Source organism: Solanum dulcamara, chromosome 2, assembly GCF_947179165.1.
Source record: "Solanum dulcamara chromosome 2, daSolDulc1.2, whole genome shotgun sequence".
Lineage (NCBI taxonomy): Eukaryota > Viridiplantae > Streptophyta > Magnoliopsida > Solanales > Solanaceae > Solanum > Solanum dulcamara.
In genome coordinates, this window is record NC_077238.1 from 35,030,328 (window position 1) to 35,050,951 (window position 20,624).

The 20,624-nt window shown below is 36.5% G+C and overlaps 1 protein-coding gene across 1 annotated transcript; it reads left to right on the forward strand.

Annotated features, from left to right (window-relative positions):
- The first annotated feature begins 1,742 nt into the window (after positions 1–1,742).
- On the forward strand, positions 1,743–8,703 carry LOC129880495 (trihelix transcription factor ENAP1). Its single transcript, XM_055954559.1, has 2 exons — positions 1,743–2,976; positions 8,362–8,703. The coding sequence occupies exon 1, from the start codon at positions 1,934–1,936 to the stop codon at positions 2,969–2,971; it is 1,038 nt and encodes a 345-aa protein (XP_055810534.1). The 5' UTR covers positions 1,743–1,933; the 3' UTR covers positions 2,972–2,976; positions 8,362–8,703.
- The last annotated feature ends 11,921 nt before the right edge of the window (positions 8,704–20,624 follow it).

Consider the following 20,624-nt stretch of genomic DNA (forward strand, 5'->3'; position numbering starts at 1 on the left):
GGTGAAATGATTCCCTTGCTTTCTTTTGCTACTCTCCAAAACAATTCTCTTGCATCCTTTAATCCCAAGCTTCTTACTTAAATACTAATTCTAGAATACAACACCATTATACCAATAACCAAACTTCAATTCATTAAAGGATTTTAATGTCTCTGTTAAATGACGTCGGATTTTAAAACTCCTCATATAGCATTTTTGTTTAGGAATCAAAACTGATGTTCCAGTTTTGCTATAAAATATAAAATTTTGTTATGTTTGATAAAGAAGTAAAAAGGGAAACTTTCAAAAATATCAAACATTAGACCTTAAATAGGACTCCTTAGCTACAGTTTCGTTAATTACAATTCGCAATTATACTTTGATTTTAGAGGAAAAAATACAGAAACATGTATCAAAAGAATACATATTAGGAGGATAGAGACAAGTGAGCTCGAGAGATGGAGGATAGAGGATGAACACATGTTGTATCATTGTATCACGAATATAAAAATACGGAATACAAATACAATTGAATATAAATTTAGTTTTTCAAAAATATTTCGAGCACAATTAATATAAAATACAAATCTCTCATCTATATTTGATATGAATATAAATATAGTTGATACAAAATACAAATATAATTTTTCAAATACAATTGATATAAAATACAAATCTCTCATCTATATTTGATTGAATACAATTAATAAATAATATATTTGAGTGTATTTTTTCTTATTGTCAAGGACGAGAGAGAGAAAGGGGGGGAGGAAAGAGGGCAGTGGGAGGAGACGCAAGGGAGAGAGGAGAGAGGAGAGAGGAGAGAGGAGAGAGGAATTTGCGTTAAAAACAAAAACATATAGTGATTTATTATAAAAAAAAACTTAAACTAGTGTTCCATAAATAGATTTGTATTTTTGTTTTTATCCATAATTTTTCCGTAATGGAACTTATGAATGGTTAATCAATTTCTTGTTTTAAAAGTAGTTTGTTAATTTAAATGGCAAAAGATACAAAGGGTGGGAGTTGGCCAGCTATGTTATATTGAGCGGAGTGTTGGCCAGTTAAGGTCTCCCACGTGCAAAAGATGAAGGTTGCCGAGATGAGAATGTTGAGATGGATGTGTGGGCATACCAGGAGTGACAAAATTAGAAATGAGGCTATTCGAGAAAAGGTAGGAGTGGCCTCGGTGGAAGACAAGATGCTGGAAACGCGACTGAGATGGTTTGGACATGTGAAGAGGAGAGTCCCAGATGCACCAGTGCGGAGATGTGAGAGGCTGACCATGGATGGTTTCAGAAGAGGTAGGGGTAGACCGAAGAAATATTGGGGAGAGGTGATCAGACAGGACATGGAGCATTTACGACTTACCGAAGACATGACCCTAGATAGGAGGGTTTGGAGGACACACATTATGGTAGAAGACTAGTACATAGTGATTTTATTCTCCCTTATTCGTAGGCGTATTAACGCTCTATGATTTCTTGTACTCTGATGTATGTTATTTATGGTATTTATGTTATTATCCAATAATAATATCTACTGTTTTTTGTGCTTTGATCATACTATTGTTTGGACCATTTTCGTCATCTACTTATTTACTTTAATATTCTTGTCTGACCTTTTTCTATGCTTTTATTGAGCCGAGGGTCTTTCGGAAACAGCCGTCCTACATTGGTAGGAGTCAGGTTTGCGTACACTCTATCCTCTCCAGATTACACGATGTGGAATTTCACTGGGTTGTTGTTGTTGTTGTTATACAAAGGGTGGGACTTGCAGGGCAATGATATTGCGAATGCTTAACATGTGAATTTTGGATGCATCACATCAAAAACGAAGGCATCCTTTTAGAAACCCTAGGGATCTTAAAAATCCACCATTTCCTTTCCTTTCCTTTGTCACTGCAACTCACCATAAATCCTAGCTGAATTTCACCAACCCCTTCTTCGTAAATATGAATGATTCTGATGATGAAACTCCATACCCTTCAAGACCCAACGCTGCCATTTACTCTTCTTCTCTTCGATCAAGACGCTCAATTCGAAACCCTAGCTCTTATCCACGAAATAACCATTATGGGTATAATAATGAATTTCAATATAACCATCATGATGATGATGAAGAATCTGATGATGAAGAAGACAACCAAGAATTTAGCAGTGGAGAAAATGAGTATGGTACTTTTCAGGGCAAAAAGAAGAGAAAGTTGGAAACTTTAGTCTCAAATTACAAATTTGCCCCTCGTCCGGGTTCAAAGGAAATGTGGAGTGAAGAGGAGAGTTTTGTGTTGTTGGAAGTGTGGGGTGAGAGGTACTTGGAGCTGGGACGGAGGAGCTTACGGGCTGAAGATTGGGGTGAAGTTGCAGAGAAGGTAACAGAAATGATTGGTGTTGAGAAAAGTGAAGTTGAGTGTAGGAATCAATTAGATGTGCTAAAGAAGAAGTATAAGAAGGAGATAACAAAAATGGAGAAAAATGGAGGTGGGTTTCATAGCAAGTGGGCATTTTTCAAGAAAATGGATATGTTGATGAATTTGAGGATGAAAGGGCATTGTGGATTGGGTTGTGGGCTCGATTCAGGGGAGTATGTGTTTATGGACCCACGAATGTACTTGGATAGGTCGAATGTGTTGGATGAGATGAGAGATAGTCCTGCAGGATCAGATGCGGATGATGATGAAGAGGAAGAGCAGGGTTCCGGAGGATGGCAGGGTGATGATGAGTCTGCTAAGTTGCTAGCGGATTCAATTCAAAGGTTCGGGCAGATATATGAGAAGATTGAGAATAGTAAGAGGAAGCAGATGATGGAGCTGGAGAAGATGAGAAGGGATTTCCAAAGGGAGTTGGAGGTGCAGAAGAAACAGATAGTTGAGAGGGCACAGGTGGAAATTGCTAAAATAAGGGACAATGGAGAAAATGATGACGATGAGGACAATGAAGACGAAGATGGTGAAGAGACTGACGATATTTCCGGTGAGAAGCTTAGGGGCTGATGCAGGTACTTTGAATTGTTTGCAGTGTTAAACTAGAGCTTATTGAGCAAGTCAACTGCCCTACTTTAATTAATATGGTTCCTTTTATGTAAATGTCATCACATTATAGTAGCATATTATGAAAACTTTGTGGTGTGACTTCTTGCACAACTTGGACAACCTTTTCAGGATGTAATCAATTATGGCACATCTGATCAGATTTTTTTTGATTTGATTTGAAAGTGGGGATGGTTTTTTCTAAGTCAAAATAATATTACACTAATGCATGAAACAAGAATATACAACTAGAGAGTACATTAGACATGTAAACAAGTTCAACCAACTGTTAATTTAAAACGCAAAATCTTACTCTAACTAGACATACAATACAGAAGGGGTACACCTCAGAAAACTGCTTTCACTTATGTATATTTCCCCTTTATTGCTAATATGTTGCATCCATTTAATCCATGTGATACTGGAAAATCTTATTCTTTTAACAAATTCTGCTTGTATTTAAGCGATGTACTCAGTCATCCAACTCTCTTGCCTTTCCCTTATCTTCTCCTTCTCCCCTTCTTTCTCTCCACAGCGTGGCCTCTCATAGATTATAGATTTGCAGAATATTTTTTATTCTTTACCTAACTTCACTCTCTTCTTCCTATTATGTAAATTGACCTTTCTCCCATCACAGCTTATTGAACATGTCAATATCTTCACCAATATATTCTTCTTTCTGTGATCAGATTTTGTATTAGTAGGGATGGTTTTATTGTCCTCCCTTCCCTTCTTCCCTTGTAGTCTCTTTTCTATTTTGACAATAAGGGTTAAGGCCTCGTCCTCATAAACTTAAACTGAAATGCCTAAAAACTAAGGAAGTTGCTGAGTTCCCATTTATCACATACCAAATTCTCATCATATAAACGCTCTGCATTTTTGTGCTTTACATATTCTTGTTCGTCTTCTTCAGTATATGCTTGTCAGAATCTCCTCATATTTGCTTGCACTTTCTTCCATATTTGAAGTGTGGTTTCTTGCTCCTCTAGGTAAAGTGTAATTCCTATCACTGCCTTCGCTGATTCCTTCTTTACCAGACACACACTTTGATAACAAGTTCCTCCCCGCTCCCCAACCCACCCAACCCCTCATTATGGGTTGTGATTATCACAATTCAAGTCCCATTCCTGATTTTGGTTGTGTCTCAACAGTTGCTTGCTTTTGAAGTTTGAATATGAATGTAGGTTAAGCCCATAGGCAGGTTAACATATAATTTTCAGCAAAAATCCACCAGATGAGCTTGTAGTATTCTGCTTATTTAGCCTTTGTCCCCACTAACAATTAAGGTTAAAAATGTCCACTAACTCGTCAACGTCAGAAATCTAAATCATTAACATATTTTGATATTATTCTACTCATATTATGCTGAACAGATCCGTATTTTCAGTCAGCTCACTTGATGTTTATAATAGAAAATGCTAATTTAGCTCAATTTTTTTTTATTTTCCTCTACTTTGTTTTGGTCAGGTCCAGGAGAAGAATATAGAGAACTTCCTGCCCTTTGTCTAAGGACCCCCAATATGAAACCTATATAGTAAATATAAGTTGCTTGGACTCTTCACTTTCAGTGCCGCACCCGGGTCGACACGTTGTGAGTGTAGGTGTAGGATCCGTACTGGATTTGGTCAACCTATTTTGGGTGCTTTTACCAAAATCAACAAAGAAATTTGGGACAGATACCTATGATTTAAGAAATCAAAACAAAAGCTAAGGTGGAATTGAAGAAAATGGAATAACTTGTGTTTAGAAATTTCTCTGTCAGTCTGTTTTCTTTTATCTCCTTTGAGATTCTACTCTTGATCAATATTTTCTCCTCGTATTACCTTGTAAGTTTTTCATACAATATCTCATAATAGATATATAACTCTACTTTTAGCTGAATCCCTGCATCCATATCTGTACCTGGATCTGCGCCCCTGAATCTTAAAATTTAGATCATAAGGATCCGACCTCTAGATCCACACCCGTATCGAACACCTACACCAAAGTTCGTATAAAATAACATGGGCTAGCAATGTGATTACAGAATGTTAATGATATGGTAAAAGTCAGTGAGAGTAAATGTGTTACTTTATTGCTAGAATCAATTGCAAGCATCTGAGCAAGCAAAACAATTTGCACTTAATTTAGAAGCTAGTAAAATGTTCTTTTGCTTAATCAACAAGGTAAGTATGATTGTACTTCCCTAGGGTAGACTAGGGTATCATAAAAGTCTTACCTATGTGTAGGCAAAGGGAAAATTTAGTTATCAGATGAGGGGGAAGTTCTATCCATTTCATAGTGCTAGCCCTGGAAGATTTGTTGAAGTGTTTTGGTTAGAATATAACATCCAGACATGTTTCATTGTCCTAGGATTGGATGGAAAAAGATGAAAGAAGAGTAACTAATCGCACCGTAACAATTTGGATGATATTGTTATCATTTAAGTTGGATGAAAAAGCACAAGTTTGGTATAGATCCGAGTGCACAATGCTTTCCTGGTTTCTGATGAATACTCTTGCTAAAATAATTATTTTAGACATTTGCTCTTTGTTGCAGTGTTTAATAATGGTTCATTTTTACATCATCCTTTTAGGGAGATATTGTGGCTCTAGGATGGTGTTTTAATTTTATTTTTATTCATTTTACCGAAGGTCTCATGCTCTAGCGAACTTATTAAACAAATGCATGTGTGTGCGTATGCACATGTATATGTAGTGCAAATGCAAATTTCTAGGATAATCCAAGTGTTGTGCTTGCAAGGGTGGATGATTCTAAACAACACGGGAGCTTTCTTGTACAATTCTAAAAGAACTTCACAACTAGAGGCAGCGTTCGATTTGAGCTAGTCCTAAACTCCCAATGTACCCAAAGCCCCGTCAGAAACCAAAATTCTTCCTGATTTAAGCTCATTTCTTACTGGGGTTATCTTTACAATTTTTGTTGTCAATACTTTCTTTTCTACAGTATTTTCTCCATAGGTTTTATTCTTGTATTTGTCATACTTTACTATTTTTGTTGTCGGTACTTTTCTTTTCTACAATATTTTCTCCATAGCCTTTACTTTTGTATTTGTTAAACCTGTTTATATAAACGCTTTTTTGAGCCGAGAGTCTACCAGAACCTCTCTATCTCACACAAGATCAGGGGTGGCCCTATGCCTTACAAAATAAGGCACTTGCCTTAGGCCTCTAAATTTGAGGGGCCTCACTTTTTAGCAATAATAAAATTATTATAAGTATTTTTTAAAAATAAAATAAAATTGTATTGTCCGTTTCAATTTTTAGTTTAATATTCAAAAGTCTTTTTTACCTTTTTATTAAACTTCAACATTTATGTGAAGTTAAAATCAGACAAACAAATTGAAACGGGAAATACTATTAATAGGAAAAGTAAGTTTTTCATATAAAAAGAAAGAAACAATTTTGCATCTCAAAATAGTTTTTATGAAATATATTAATAACTTTACATCTGAAAAAAATCCCAGAAGAATAGACTTTCAATAAATAAATAAAAAGTACGAAATATTATTCAAAAGTTTAATGCCTCCAATTAATGTTTTGCTTTAGGCCATCGAAATGCTTGAGCCGCCTCTGCACAAGATTAGGGGTAAGGTCTACGTATAACCCACCCTCCCTAGACCTCACTTATGGGATCACACTTTACTTGTGGGATTACATTGGGTATATTTTTGTTTAAATTCATTTTGTAAATAAGGTTGAAATTCTTTATCAAATAGAAAAAGGCAACCCAATGTACTAAGCTATGCTATGCGTGGTCCGGCAAAGGGTAGATCACATTGGATCTATTATACGCTACCTTAGCTTGCGTGTTTGCAAGAGGTTTCCATGGATTGAACCTGTGTTATCCAGGTCACACGTTGGCTCTTACCGTTGCTTCAAGACTCCTTTCATCAAGCTTAGTTCGATTAAAAACATCTATTATTGTGTTTGAAGGAAAATACGTGTATATAAATTTCCCTATTGGCGTTTTGATGTTAGAACTTGATGTGTAATAGTTAGACAGCCTATTAGACTTCTTCAATTCCACACCTGTATAGTAATAAATTTTAGCTGTTACATTTTGTAATGCACATTCCACACCCACAGCATTCACTTGATGATGAATGCAGTGCGATACTTTATTTACTGATCAATTATGTACATATAGAAATACACACACACATATAGACGTGTCTATATATATAAATTGAAATGCAGTTTGCCTAGCCGCTAGTGAGTTGACCAGTTACTCAATTAATGAGGCTTAGAGATAGTTTTAAATTTTTGACTTCTCTAGGGGATATCATGGATCATTATAGCTCAACTTATTTAATAACTTGGGGCAAAGGTAAATTATCTGTTATGAGAAATGTGGGGGTAGTTCCATCCAATCAGTAAGTGCTCAATCTGGAAGTTTGGGCTGATTAGTAGAATTCACTTGAATATTCCATCAAGACAAGTTTCTTTGTCATGACTGTCATAGGAAAAAAAGACAGAACAAGTATAGTTTATCTCATCTCAACATAAGGATAACTTTATACTCCCATTTATGTGGGGCAGAAAGGGGAAGTTGGATGCTATATCCTAATCTATGAGCTTAAGCACAAGATGGAAGAAGTAGAAATAACTTGTCAGGTAAGGGGGAGAAGAAAATGAAAGAAAGATAAAGAAAACTAAATAGGAGAAATTTTATATGTTCTGATTCATATTGTGATAATCACATGTGGCCTGATTATTTATAGTGATGACTTGGGCGCAGACAGTGCTTTGTGGATTTCTATGTAAAGCGCTTTCTTGCATTCTATTCTAGACTTTTGGTCCTGTTAGCATGTTGGTTTGTATATCAAGCTTTCAGGGTGGACTCTCGGATTATTCTTTATTATCATTTTTATGGAAGGAGCAAATTCATACTATTGGGATTCTCAAGATATGAAGTTTGGAGAGGTGAATGCGTGCTGAAAGAATGTGAGCTGTCTCATCGGCTCTGGAATACGTTCATGGATAGGGAGAAGCCTGTTTGAGCTGGTCCTGATAGGACTGAAAACTAGAATGATAGTCAAATGAAGGCTTTTGACGACAGAACAATTATCTGGATCTTGGGTTCATTTCTTAAAAATAGTAATATGTGAGGTGTGGATATAAATATACACAAAAAAACATATCTTGGTGCATGGTCTTGGTGTTTATAATTCTGCTGTCCAGGTTAGTGCTTTCTACGGCTGGTAATGTCTGCCTTAACAGATAAGCATTTTTCCTTTTAATTGTACTTCCACTGGAACTGGACATTTTACATCTACATAAATGTAATTGATTGCTTTCTATTGAGTGTGCTCCCAGGCGATGTTTCTCACAAAGAATTTGTTATTTGTTTAGCTTTTTGCAGGATGAAAGATTATTACTTAGAGCTAAATCACTGGAAGATTTTATGAGGAACATTCCCGTTGGAAGCACTCAATGACTGGAATATCAAGTTATTCTGCAAATATTTGTTTTCCTTTGTACTAAGCATGTGGAAAATAACCAATTTTCCTGTTATGTTGAGATTACGAGGTTACTTCATCCTTATAGATAATTTCATAAATTTGCTCTTACTATCAGCATATTCCATGATACTGCCTAGTGCCTAGTGTAGGTGAAATCTTGAAGGTCATTTTCCCCTTGTTTATAAAGAGGAGCACTTTTGTGTTTTGAGAAACATTGCTTTGTCTTCACTTGGACCCATGAACTTTGCAGCAATCTTTCAAGTCTCACTGACCAAGTTTTAGTTGGCTTATCGATTTCAATTTTCTTTTATCATGGAGAACCAACATGTACGACTAGAATGCCTCGAGAATACCTCCATAAATTCAAGATTTGAGTGTAAAATTGGTAGATAGCCTACTTTTAACTCATGCTATCAAGTGTTAGCCACTATTTTAAAAGCTATTAATATTGGTCACGGGAAAAGATTTGGACAAAATATCCTCAACTAAAACACGGAACAACTTCAGCAATTGATGATGAATTTTGAAGTTTTGACCTGTGAATTTTTTCTTTCCTATGAGTGAAAATCTCTAGGATACAATTATTGGGTTTCAACTTCTCCACGACAGTCATTAATTTCAAAGGTGGTATCATGAGTGAAATAATTGTTTTCACATTGTTTTAGTCATGGCACTATTTTCAAACTTTATGAATTGTTCTTGAGTTCAAAAAAGTTTCAAATTTATTAGATTAACTTATTTCAGTCATTATACATATTTACAATACTTACATATACTATTTTTATTTCACTTATGGTATTTATTTTAAAACTAGACTAGATACAGGAGTTTGTGTCAACATGAGCTCAATATATGTTAAGCTCTATCAAAATTTATGCGATACATATGGAATTGGGAGAGTCAAATCAATTATTTTTATATGCCTTTTAAAACATTTGAAGTTGTTAATTGTTATGATTTGCAATAATTTCTACGTTATATTCTGTTATGATCTAATTTAAGAGATTGTGTGGACATCTACTCGATTCTAGTTCGATAGGAGAATCCTTACCATCCATCCCTCTTTTAAAAGATAATTTCAGAGATTCATTCATTAAAATAAACAAATCAAAACCTCAAACTCATATTTATTTTATAAATCCGACATTTTTCAAGGACCTAGTGTAGACATGTACAAGAGCTTCTAATGTAGAGTAATGACAAGAAAATAAAGATACAACTTCCGCCTAGGAAAGAATATGCAGATCTGATGATGAATACCCGTCCCTTCGACTAAAACTTCAATCACCTGAAACACACCTACACCCTAAAGAGCTTATCAAAAGTAGTATCACTTGACCACACGTATTACTAGGCATTATTGACCGGCTAAAATTAGTTCCACGCAACACATCATAAAATCAACAAGATCAAGAAATATCATAATACAACAACTTTATACCACTCAATCATACTCCACCCTATTACCTTAACATTTCACAGAATTATCTTTCTATGCCTTTATATCAACTTCTAGTCATGTCATTAACATTCATTCTTACTTATAACTGTTACAAGGATTACCAATATAACTACTAATAACTCACACCATCATAATTATACATACTCATTTTTTTGAAATTTCTGACAGGTTGAATATTAAAGAATATCATAGAACCTATCATATTCTACAAAGATGTTGCCCACGATCTCAATCAATCCAGCAACAAGCACCACCACAATTTATACTAATTTTAGAAAACAATAGTCAACAGATATATGATCCCATTTCTGATATATCAATGTCAAAATAGTTGCTAGACATTTCAGTCACCCAAAACAGATCTGATAGTCATCACAAAACTTTGCAATTAATGAGGAGTTTGTATCGCCTTTTTATCTCATCAGTCTCATTTGTCACTCACATAGTAACTCATTTGTACACACATGCTAAAGGACTTAATCTTGTCCAACTAGCCATGATTTATAGGGACCCTAGGTGTCTATATACCGTACCATCTTGCAACCTGATCCATCATACAATTGCTCGTATGGAAGCTCACATCAAACTCAATTCACTCATCATTAGATTAATATATATATTCTCCACCTCTCAACATATTTTAGTATGTTCTTTGTTCAATTATCTCTCAAGACTGCAACCACAAATACAATTAAATATTACAAGTGCACATCACAATTATAAGTCATTTAAAAATATATTTCAACAATTTACTAGCTTATTCATACAAGCATTGTCAAACCAACAAATATTAACACTATGTGGGAAGACCAATCAACGAGCTTTATCAACTCATAAGACATACAAGTGACTAATCAAAGTCTAACTCCAGGTAAGGAATTACCGGTTATCGCAATTGATCCACATATATTATCACATAAAAATGTCGTAGAAGCCCCTTTCGGTGTATTCAAAATCTATAAATTTCATCGGGATCTTGTTGGGACGGTGCACCACCATTGCGCCAACACTAGACTTCTGGAGTTTTGGCCTTGGCGCGGCGCGCCAAGTCTGCGCCTATCCTGAGCTTCAGCGGTTTGGACCTTGGTGTGGTGCACCATTCTTGCGCCTGATTAGAGGCCTTAGAAGTTTGGGGTCTGGGGGGATGCAATAACATTGCGCCCTAACCTAGTTTTCCCTTGTGCTTCCTTTGGCGCGCTCCTTTGAGTTGGGTCCATGCTTTTCTCCTATTCTCTCGCTCACAAGTGCTCAATTTCCCTTCTAATTTCTTGCATTAGCTAATCACAAGTCTTAGTGCATACTCATCACAAATTCATCAAAACATAACAATAACAAGAAAGAATGCTCTTAAACTTGACCGCATAAGTGGACACAATATAGCAAATGGGTATATAAATACACTCAAGATCACAGCCCAAACATAAATTTTTGTTCGTCCTCGAACAACTCTCTAATCAATTACTCTCAATTCACCATTAACATCTAAGGACTTGTCCACCCGCAATTAAATCAGCTACACTATTTTAATCATGATCTTATAGTTCATACGTTATGCAATCATATAGACATTTGCTTAGCACCAACGCACTCCACAAGACACAACATAACCTCATTGACAGACTCTTTTCAATTCTATTGAGTCAATGCAATCGTGTATGAACAAGAAAACAACAATGCACCCAAGCATGTGTCATGAGTGCATTCATTATTTTGGTACAACCCTTCTCTCAACATAGTTCAAAATTTCAAGCATTCAATTCTATTTTTTTAAAGGGTCCGTTTTTAGAATTCAAGCTCGCACTCTCACAAAAGATGTTCTCACATGTCATAATATGCCATAGGCTTGCCTTTAGTGTGTGATGACCTTGACAATACATTCATTCATGGAATACAAGGGACTTTCTTTGGTTGTAATGTCAGTTTCGGGATGGGGAGGATGCTTTTTGATATAGTTAGTGACTTTTCTCCTTCATGCACTTGTTTCACAACTCGACACTTCTCCATTTTTCCTCTTAACATTACTTCACTTATTTTTCTTACACCTCTCGACCACCCCGACTTATCTTTTAAGTTCTGCCCTTAGGTAATTAAGCACTTGCTCGCATATCACGTTTATTTATCTTCTTTCTCTCTCTCTCTCTCTCTCTTTATATATATATATATATATATATATATATATATATATATATGGAAAATGCATAAATTCCCCCCTGAAGTTGTACCGAAAAGTCAGTTACACACTTAAACTATCATGGCGATCTATTACACACTTAAATTACCTAAAAGTAAAATTATTACTCCCCTCTACAACTGACGTGGTAAAAAAAAGGAGCAGCGCGTCAGTCAGATTCAAGTTAGTTAAAAAATAACAAAATCACCCACCCCACATTCTTTTCCCTATATAAATATTCTTATGCAGTAAGCACTTTTACAGTTTAATTTCTGGGCTCTTTTCACTGCGACTCTCTTGTACCATACTCACTTTTTCTCTTTTGCATCACTCTATCTTTTATTCAGCCCTTCCTTCACTACATAGTGCATTAAGGATCTTTCTTTAGATCAAACTGAAATAGAGTATCAACAAAATTAATTGGACTCATTATGCAGCTAAACAAAGAGATACAGGCTAAAAGGCTCAAGGGTCTTCACTAGGGACAACATCACGGAGGCACAAACTCGATTTGAATGGGTTCTACAAAGAAATGACTAGATTATATCCCATAACTTATGAAAGTTTATCCGTCAATCACACACATGAGGTAAGTTCTAGATGATGTTTTATGCAAGAACAAAGCAATACTCACAATACATGACACCATCACATACATACAAGATTACAAAAATAACATGCTCACACATAACACATTGAGTGCATTTTGACACAATTAAGCACAATTTTCTCTTCTCAAAGTCCAATCAAAGAAACTAGGCGTCTCTCATGGAGTTACTTCATTAGTTTGCATGCTCAAGGATGAACTACCCATGCTGTCCGGTTGACTTCTAAGTAGGGCTTCAAAGAACCAAGGTTGACTTCTAAGTAAGGCTTCTAGATAATTTTCCCTTAAGATGGTAGACATCCATCCATTATCAGGAAAAGTCACTTCTACACAGGACTAACTAACAAGACAAAGTATTAAAAATAAAAAAATCCTACTCAATTTAATGGGACTATCCTCAGGAAAAGAATAAGAAACAAAAACTGAGGAACCCAACCTAAAATTGAAAAGACTCGATAAAGCAATAAATAGTTAAAAATTCCCCATACTTAAGTAGAGTACTGTATGCAATACAATAATTCAAAACAATAGGTAAGAGTGAAAGAAATAACTCCTTGGGTCTAGGCCTCGTCGTCATCATCAATAATATTTTCATAGGCCACATCATTAGTCCATCAACCGCCATGAGCGATGTAGCATCATCATCTACCTCCTCATTCTCATCATCCCAAACATCATCGATTGTGGCCTCATCATCATATAAAGGCTCTTGGAATGTTGGTCCTATTCAACACATGTACATAGCATAGTCTGTCAAAGGATAGCGTTCAACCATTGCATTTATCTGAACATCCATCTTTGGCCGGCCACCAATGCGCAACTGTAGTTTAGCTATGCCAAACATATGCCCCATCCTACTATCATCTCGGGCTTGACAATCAACAGTAGACAACACATGAACGTGAGAAGAATCATGTGCCTTGGTTTTAGTCACATCAACTAGCTAACTAGCTAAATAAAGTACCCTTAGTAGGCACAAATCATGGCATTCTTCTTCAACATCCCCTCTCCAAAGAAAATTGTTAATCAAGCTCCCATAACAATATCACCATCTTTTAATGTTTTGAAATTTCAATAGGTTATGATGGAGCACATATGCCATATTCACAGGCATCCTGCTCATCAACTAATATACCAACACGACCCTATCCCTAGTCACTTCAGATATATGCTTACACGAAAATAAGGTACTACAAACAATTTTTAGCCATACTAGTGCCTCTTATTTTAGATAAGCGTAGTAGAGTGTGTCACGCTTCCAAGTGTCCTTTTTGCGCTGCCACCTAGTAGTTGAATTTACGCCACAAAGTGTGTGATGAATTATTTGATATGGCGGGGCATCCTTTATGTCAATATATTTTAAGGCATCTTAATAAGGTGTGGCCAAGAATTCATTAAGCGTCGGGCGGTGAGACGAATGTTTTTCCCACAGACCTTCACTTTGTTGCTCCAAACCTGCTCAATAATCCAATTTGCATAAAATTTATGAACTAGGGTGAGATTACACTCACCTTGATTCTAAAAAATGTATTGGATACCCAAATTGTACATCATTTCACGAATATGCGGGAACTCCGCCTACAGTCGTCCTTCATCAACGTGTTCATCTCCTATGTGCATAGCTTCCATTTTAGATTTGAACCAATCTTGTCCATACTACTCAATAACCTTCTTGCCAAATTTTTAGGGCGATAGTCTAGTGCTTGCTTGCCCAAATAAAATGGCAACACCACCTTTTTGAGATCTTTTGCTACCCGCTCCTGCCTCCACTAACTTTCCTGTGGGTGACATTGAAAGAGATGAGGGAAAGAAAAAACAACTTTAACGTAGAGTGAAAAGTAGGGGTTGGGTAGTTTTTTCATGGGGAAAAGTGAAGGTTTTGAAGATTTTAGTGGAGGAAAACAGTGGAGGTTTCTAGGCTTTGGAGGGGGGAGGAGGAAGAATAAGAGAAAAAGAGAGAATTTTGGGAGAGAAAAAGAGGGTTGAGGTGGCTGATTTGAGTAGTTGTGGGAGGACTTATGAGAGAAAGTAGGTTTTAATTGGTGGGGAAATTTTTCTTCGGCTTTTAAGCAAATGGGTCCCTAAACCGGTCTGAGTTTTCATGTTGGGGTGATGGTGGCATGGCGTGCCAAGGGTGCACCTGTGTAGAAATGCTAGTAGTTGGACCCCAGGCACGGTACACTAAGGATGCGCCTGTGTAGAAATTTCAGTAGTTAGAGGCAGGCGCGGTGTGTTAAGGATGCACCTGTGTAGATATTTTTATAGTTTTGCTCCTAGTATGACACGCCTGGAGTGCGTGTTTGTGCCCCTGACATGATTTTTTCAAAGTTTTATGCACCAACCTTTAGTCGTGGCATGTAGCACCTCTAGGATTTTCTTTCACATCAACCAAATTATATTAGCTCAATCATAGGTTGCCTCCCACGCAACGCCTTAGTTTTGGTCGTGGAATGAATTTTTTTAAATATTTACTAACTATTACAATTGATTGGAAATTAAACTAAAGCCTGAGAACAAAAACAAAACAAACAAAAATAAGGAAAATAAAAATAAAAACACCTAACTATTACACAACATCATGGGTTGCCTCTCGTGTAGCGTCTAGTTTAACAGCGTGACTCAAACCAGCTTGTGGATCACTCATCATTAAACTTGAGAGCCTCTCTATCTTGATCTGTATCTTCTAAAGTAGTAATTAACGCGCTGTCCATTAACCAAAACGGTTCAGCTCTTTTCTTTATTTCTCAGCTCCACAGATCCATGTTGTGTCATTCTCACCATTTCAAATGGCCAACTCCACTTAGACCTCAATTTACCAAGGAATAACTTAAGTCTAGAATTGAAAAGTAATACATATTGTCCTAGCTCGAAAGTGCGAGTGACAATGTGCTTCTCATGGCACCTCTTAATTTTCTCCTTGTACAGCCTGGCATTTTCATAAGCATGGAGTCTAAACTCCTCAAGTTCATATAGATGCCCCATCCTCTTCTTACTGGCTAGCTTTGGATTAAGATTCAACTTTTTAATAGCCCAAAATGCTTGGTACTCTAACTCTATCGGAAGATGGAATGCCTTAAAAAATAACATATGGTAGGGAGAGGTCCCTATGGGTGTCTTTTATGCTGTTCGATATGCCTATAATACATCATCAAGCTTCAAGGACCAATCCTTTCTTTTCTCTTTCACAGTCTTCTGCATGATCTGCTTCACCTCTCTATTCGACATCTCTACTTGGCCGCTAGTTTGTGGGTTGTATGCTTTAGCCACCTTATGGTAAATCCCATAATTAGCAAATAGAGTCTTCAAAAAATTGTTAATGAAGTACTTCTTCTATCACTGATAATAACTCTTGGTGTCCCAAATAGGGTGAATATGTGATTTTTCATGAACTTTAAGACAACCTTGGAATCATTGGTAGGAAGAGCTACAACCTCAACCCACTTAGACATATAATTCACCATCACTAGAATGTATTGGTTTCCATTAGATGGTGGGAATGGACCCATGAAGTTAATATCCCTCACATAGAATATTTCTACCACAAAAATGTTATTTAGCGGAATCTCATGTCTCCTCGAAATGGAACCCAACCTATATCATTGGTCACAATCCTTCACATTATATGCAATATCTGTTATACCCTGAATTTTTATACATTGGATTATTTGTAAGTTTATCGGCATAAGTTCAAGGACAAGATTATTTTGAGATATGAGACAAGGGCTTTTAATTCCCAATTTTATTATTGCTCGGTTTACTAATTAATTATAATTAGAGTAGAAATATTATTGGAGATTAGGGAATTAATTAAGCATGATTAGATTATTTAGTGGGGATTAGTGATTAATTATGACTAATTAACTTAATTAGACTACTAAGTGCCCCCCACAAATTATGGCTGAATCTGATTGATGCTTGGTTGAGTAGGATATATATCATTATGGTTGGACATGTGTCATTAATATAGGCAGCCTATATAACTTCAATTGATGACTAAGATTAGTCATACACATCAGAATTTATCTTCAACAATTATGAATAAGAGAGAGAAGTTCTAATCTTCACCAAGTAGAGAGAGAGTGTTGACCATGGCAGCAACCTTTGAAGCTTATGGATTTCTCTTTTCATCGCCATTAAATTATTAAAATTCACCTTAAATTGGAGAAGGAAGTATGAACAACCATGGCTGCCAACTCACGGCCATGGCTGCTCTTGAGTGAATTCATATTCTTGATAAAAAATATTAATCTCCAAGGTGTTCTAAGTACTAAAAAAGGCAGCAAGGTTAGGGATTCAAGTTGAAGAAGATGAAATGGTGCAAATCATTATGGAATCTGCCCAAATTAAATTTAAAGTAAGGTTTCTGTTATGCCCCGCACTCTTGGTACATGAGAAGATTTATTTAGCTTCTCTAAAATTACCATGTGATCCATGTTATTCATGACATTATTAAATAACTTTAATGAAGGGAGGATGTAACGCCCCATATTTTACATAGGCTAGTTCTATGTGAGTAGTGATGGTTGGAAAGAGGTTTGAAGGATTTGAAAGGAGTTAAAGGCCAAGTAGTGAGTCGTGGTAATTGACCTACTTGTGTAAGCTACCAATTTGGATGTCTTACATAATTAAGCTACTTGAGTACATATCGAACTTAAGTAGCAAGGATCACATAGGTTCTTAAAGTAAGATGAGATTACGAAACTACAAAAAAGAATAAGTAGGTGATGCACCTACTAAAAAAAGTAGACCCCACCAAGACATGTGGTAGCAGCTAGTTGGTGCATGGATGAGGTAAACCTATAGGAGATGAACACATGTCACTCTTGGGGCTGGACACGTGTAGGGGCTGGACACATGTCACCCTTAGGGGATGACATGTGTCACTTTCAAAGGTTGTGTATATAGGCTGAATTAGTGACTAAGAACCTCATTTTCTCATCTTTAACTTCAAGAACTTAGATAAAAAGAAAGAGAGTTCAAGCCATGACAAGTTTCGACCATGGATGAAGTAAGGAGAGACTTCAAGTCTTGCTCCATAAATTAATTCTCTAAGGTATTTTATGATCAAGTGAAGGTGATTAACAACATAAATCAATCATTGGGGCAGTAAGGAGGTTCAACGTGAACCTACAACTGTCAACAAGTTTAGGAAGCTCGTTTGTTAAGGTAAGGTTTGATCCCCTTTTCACACATTTTAGTAAGGATTTAAACATGTTGTAGATGTGTAAATATGGACTTGTAATATGAAATTATACATGTTACGGTTGAAGGGTATTGAAAACCGTGTAGGGGTTGTTTTGAAGTAAAAAGGATGAATCAATTTTAACTAACATCGTGGTTGTTGCTATTATATGAGGATGAAGGAATTAAATGAACTTAAAAGAGAGAAAACCCCATAACTAAGTGGAGTTGGAGGTAAGAAGATTACATGGTTACTGTTGACGTTGTAGATGGACAAAATTGAAGTTATTCTAGTTGGATTAAAGTTTGGTAAGTGTTGTCGTTACTATGGTATTGTATTTGAAGGTAATTTGTATATGTTGAAGGGCTGGAAATGTGGTTTTAAATGAGTATAAGTGCTGCTATTCGCAGAAACCTTATGCTCCTTTTTGTGTGGTTGTGATTTTATGAAATAAAGATCGAAAACTGTATTTTGATATCGTAGTTTTGGGTGGGCTTTTTGGAACTTGTATTGAATAATGTTGAAGTAATTTTATTATATATGGATGGTGGTTATTGTTGTTGGTATGGCTGTGCTAATCGGAGGTTAATTGGAAGTTTGGATAGGGTGAGTTATAGGAAAACTATTGCCCGATTTCCGTTAACTTCTTAACTAATCAATATACTAGTCGAGAAGTGTGAATGAGGAAATAATTCCTATGGATAATTGGTTGTAGAATTAGAAGTTGTAAAGTCGAAGGTGATTCATAATAGTGTTACTTTCGTGTTAAATAAGTTAAAGAGGTAACGCGGCAAGCTTGGTTACGGTTGATCTATAACAGGTAAGTAAAGCCTATCCCTCTTTTCTTTTGGCATGTCTTAGATATAAGTGATATGTGATATGAGCTTTAGAGATAATTCTATTCATAAGCTTCGAGTATGATTCATGACTCTTATTTACTTCTAGATGTTAAAACTCTTAAAATAGTTGAACTATTGCCCTCGAGCCTTCTATATGTTGAATAGTAATTAGATGTATAAGCTTCTATTCCTAAGGTCTCTATGATGACAAATGTCTCTGATTTCATAAGTTGTTTAGCATTGTCTTGATACATGTCTATGATTCCTAAGGCTCCATTTGATATGATCCCTAATGACATTTAGAGGGTACTTAAGATGATTACTACCCTGATCTTCAAGTGATGGTTCACTTGACTATTTTATTGAGTCTCAGATGATGATTTAATTTTTATATGATTACTCACTACTATGCTCGTGCATACTGTTAACATATTTTTCATCGAGTCCCAAGACGGGTTCATTAGCGTGCTCAGTTTCACTACATTGTTCACCGAGTCCTTCACTAGAGGGCCGATACGATATATATATATAATGATATGATGACGTGATGATGGCGTCGGGCCCCATGATCGGCCGAATATGATACATATATAGGACAGACTCACCGAGTCCATAATGGACTGGATATGATATATGATATGATCGTGCATGATTTTATTTCATAAGGCACAGGTACAGTGATTTGTTGAGTATCATATTTGTCTCCTAAACCTCTACTTCAGATGTGATCTCATTTATGCTATGTTATGCTTTATATACTCAGTACATATATCATACTGACCTCCTTTCTTTGGGGGGGGGGGGGTGCGTTTCATGCCCGCAGGTATTGACTCGTATTTTGGGAATCCGTCAGCTTAGGATTTCCACTCGGTGATTTTGAAAGTGCTCCATTGTGCCGGAGTCCAGATTTTTGGTACTGATATTTTGATGTATATATTCGTTCATTTAGGGGTACGGCGGAGGCCCTGTTCCTCCATATGATACTGTTGACACTCTTAGAGGTCTGTAGACATATGTGTATGTGGGTTGTCTGTAAGTTTTATTCGATTGCATTTACATGATTTCTTGTGAATGTTAATATATAATGGTAGCCTTGTCGGCTTGCGTGCCCTTACATGATATGAATAGTGGTGACTCCTCAAGAGACAAATGATAGGGCTATATGTAAATGAAGACGTATGACCCATTGGGGTTCTTATATAAGTTAGCATACTATTCGTAGTTTAGATTGACTACATCTGATAGGTATGGATACGGCTGTCCAGGTCGGACCCTAGTCGCGGCCTACGGGGTTGGGTCGTGACAAAAGTGGTATCAGAACAATTCATCCTCGGAGTGTCTATAGACAATGTCTAGTAGAGTCTTGTTTATCGGTGTGTTGTATACCACATCTATAAATAGGGAGTTACAGGACATTTAGGATGCTATCTTTCCTTTTTACTTTAAATCGTGCGATAGAGCAGTATTATCAAGACAATTCCTTCCTAACGGACTATTATGTGTACTGTGATGCCTCAAAGGAAAGATTATTTCTGACCTTTTTTTCTGTAGGTAGGTGTAGATTTGTGTGAAAGATGGAGAGGCTAGTTCAGACAGTGTGGGGGTTGGGGTGGGGTGCGGAGAAGGCCCCTAAGGTAAATTTGGGACCTCAGGCTCCAGGATCAAGTAGGAAGACCCCTAGTTATTCTATTGAAACCGATCCCTTGGAGGACCCAATGACAATTCCCCCAGAGTGTTTGATATCCAGGGAACTAGTCCCGGAAGCCATATCGGTTGCTCTTATAAAAGAACACTATGTCAGATCGGCTACCCCGGTAAGTGTTATAGAATATTCTAACCCCTTGTCCTAGTCATCGATAAACTAGGAGTTACCTGATTATCTATGTTCCCCGA

Coding starts and splice junctions, on each gene's coding strand:
- LOC129880495 (XM_055954559.1), top strand. CDS start 1,934: ATGAATGATTCTGATGATGAAACTCCATACCCTTCAAGACCCAACGCT.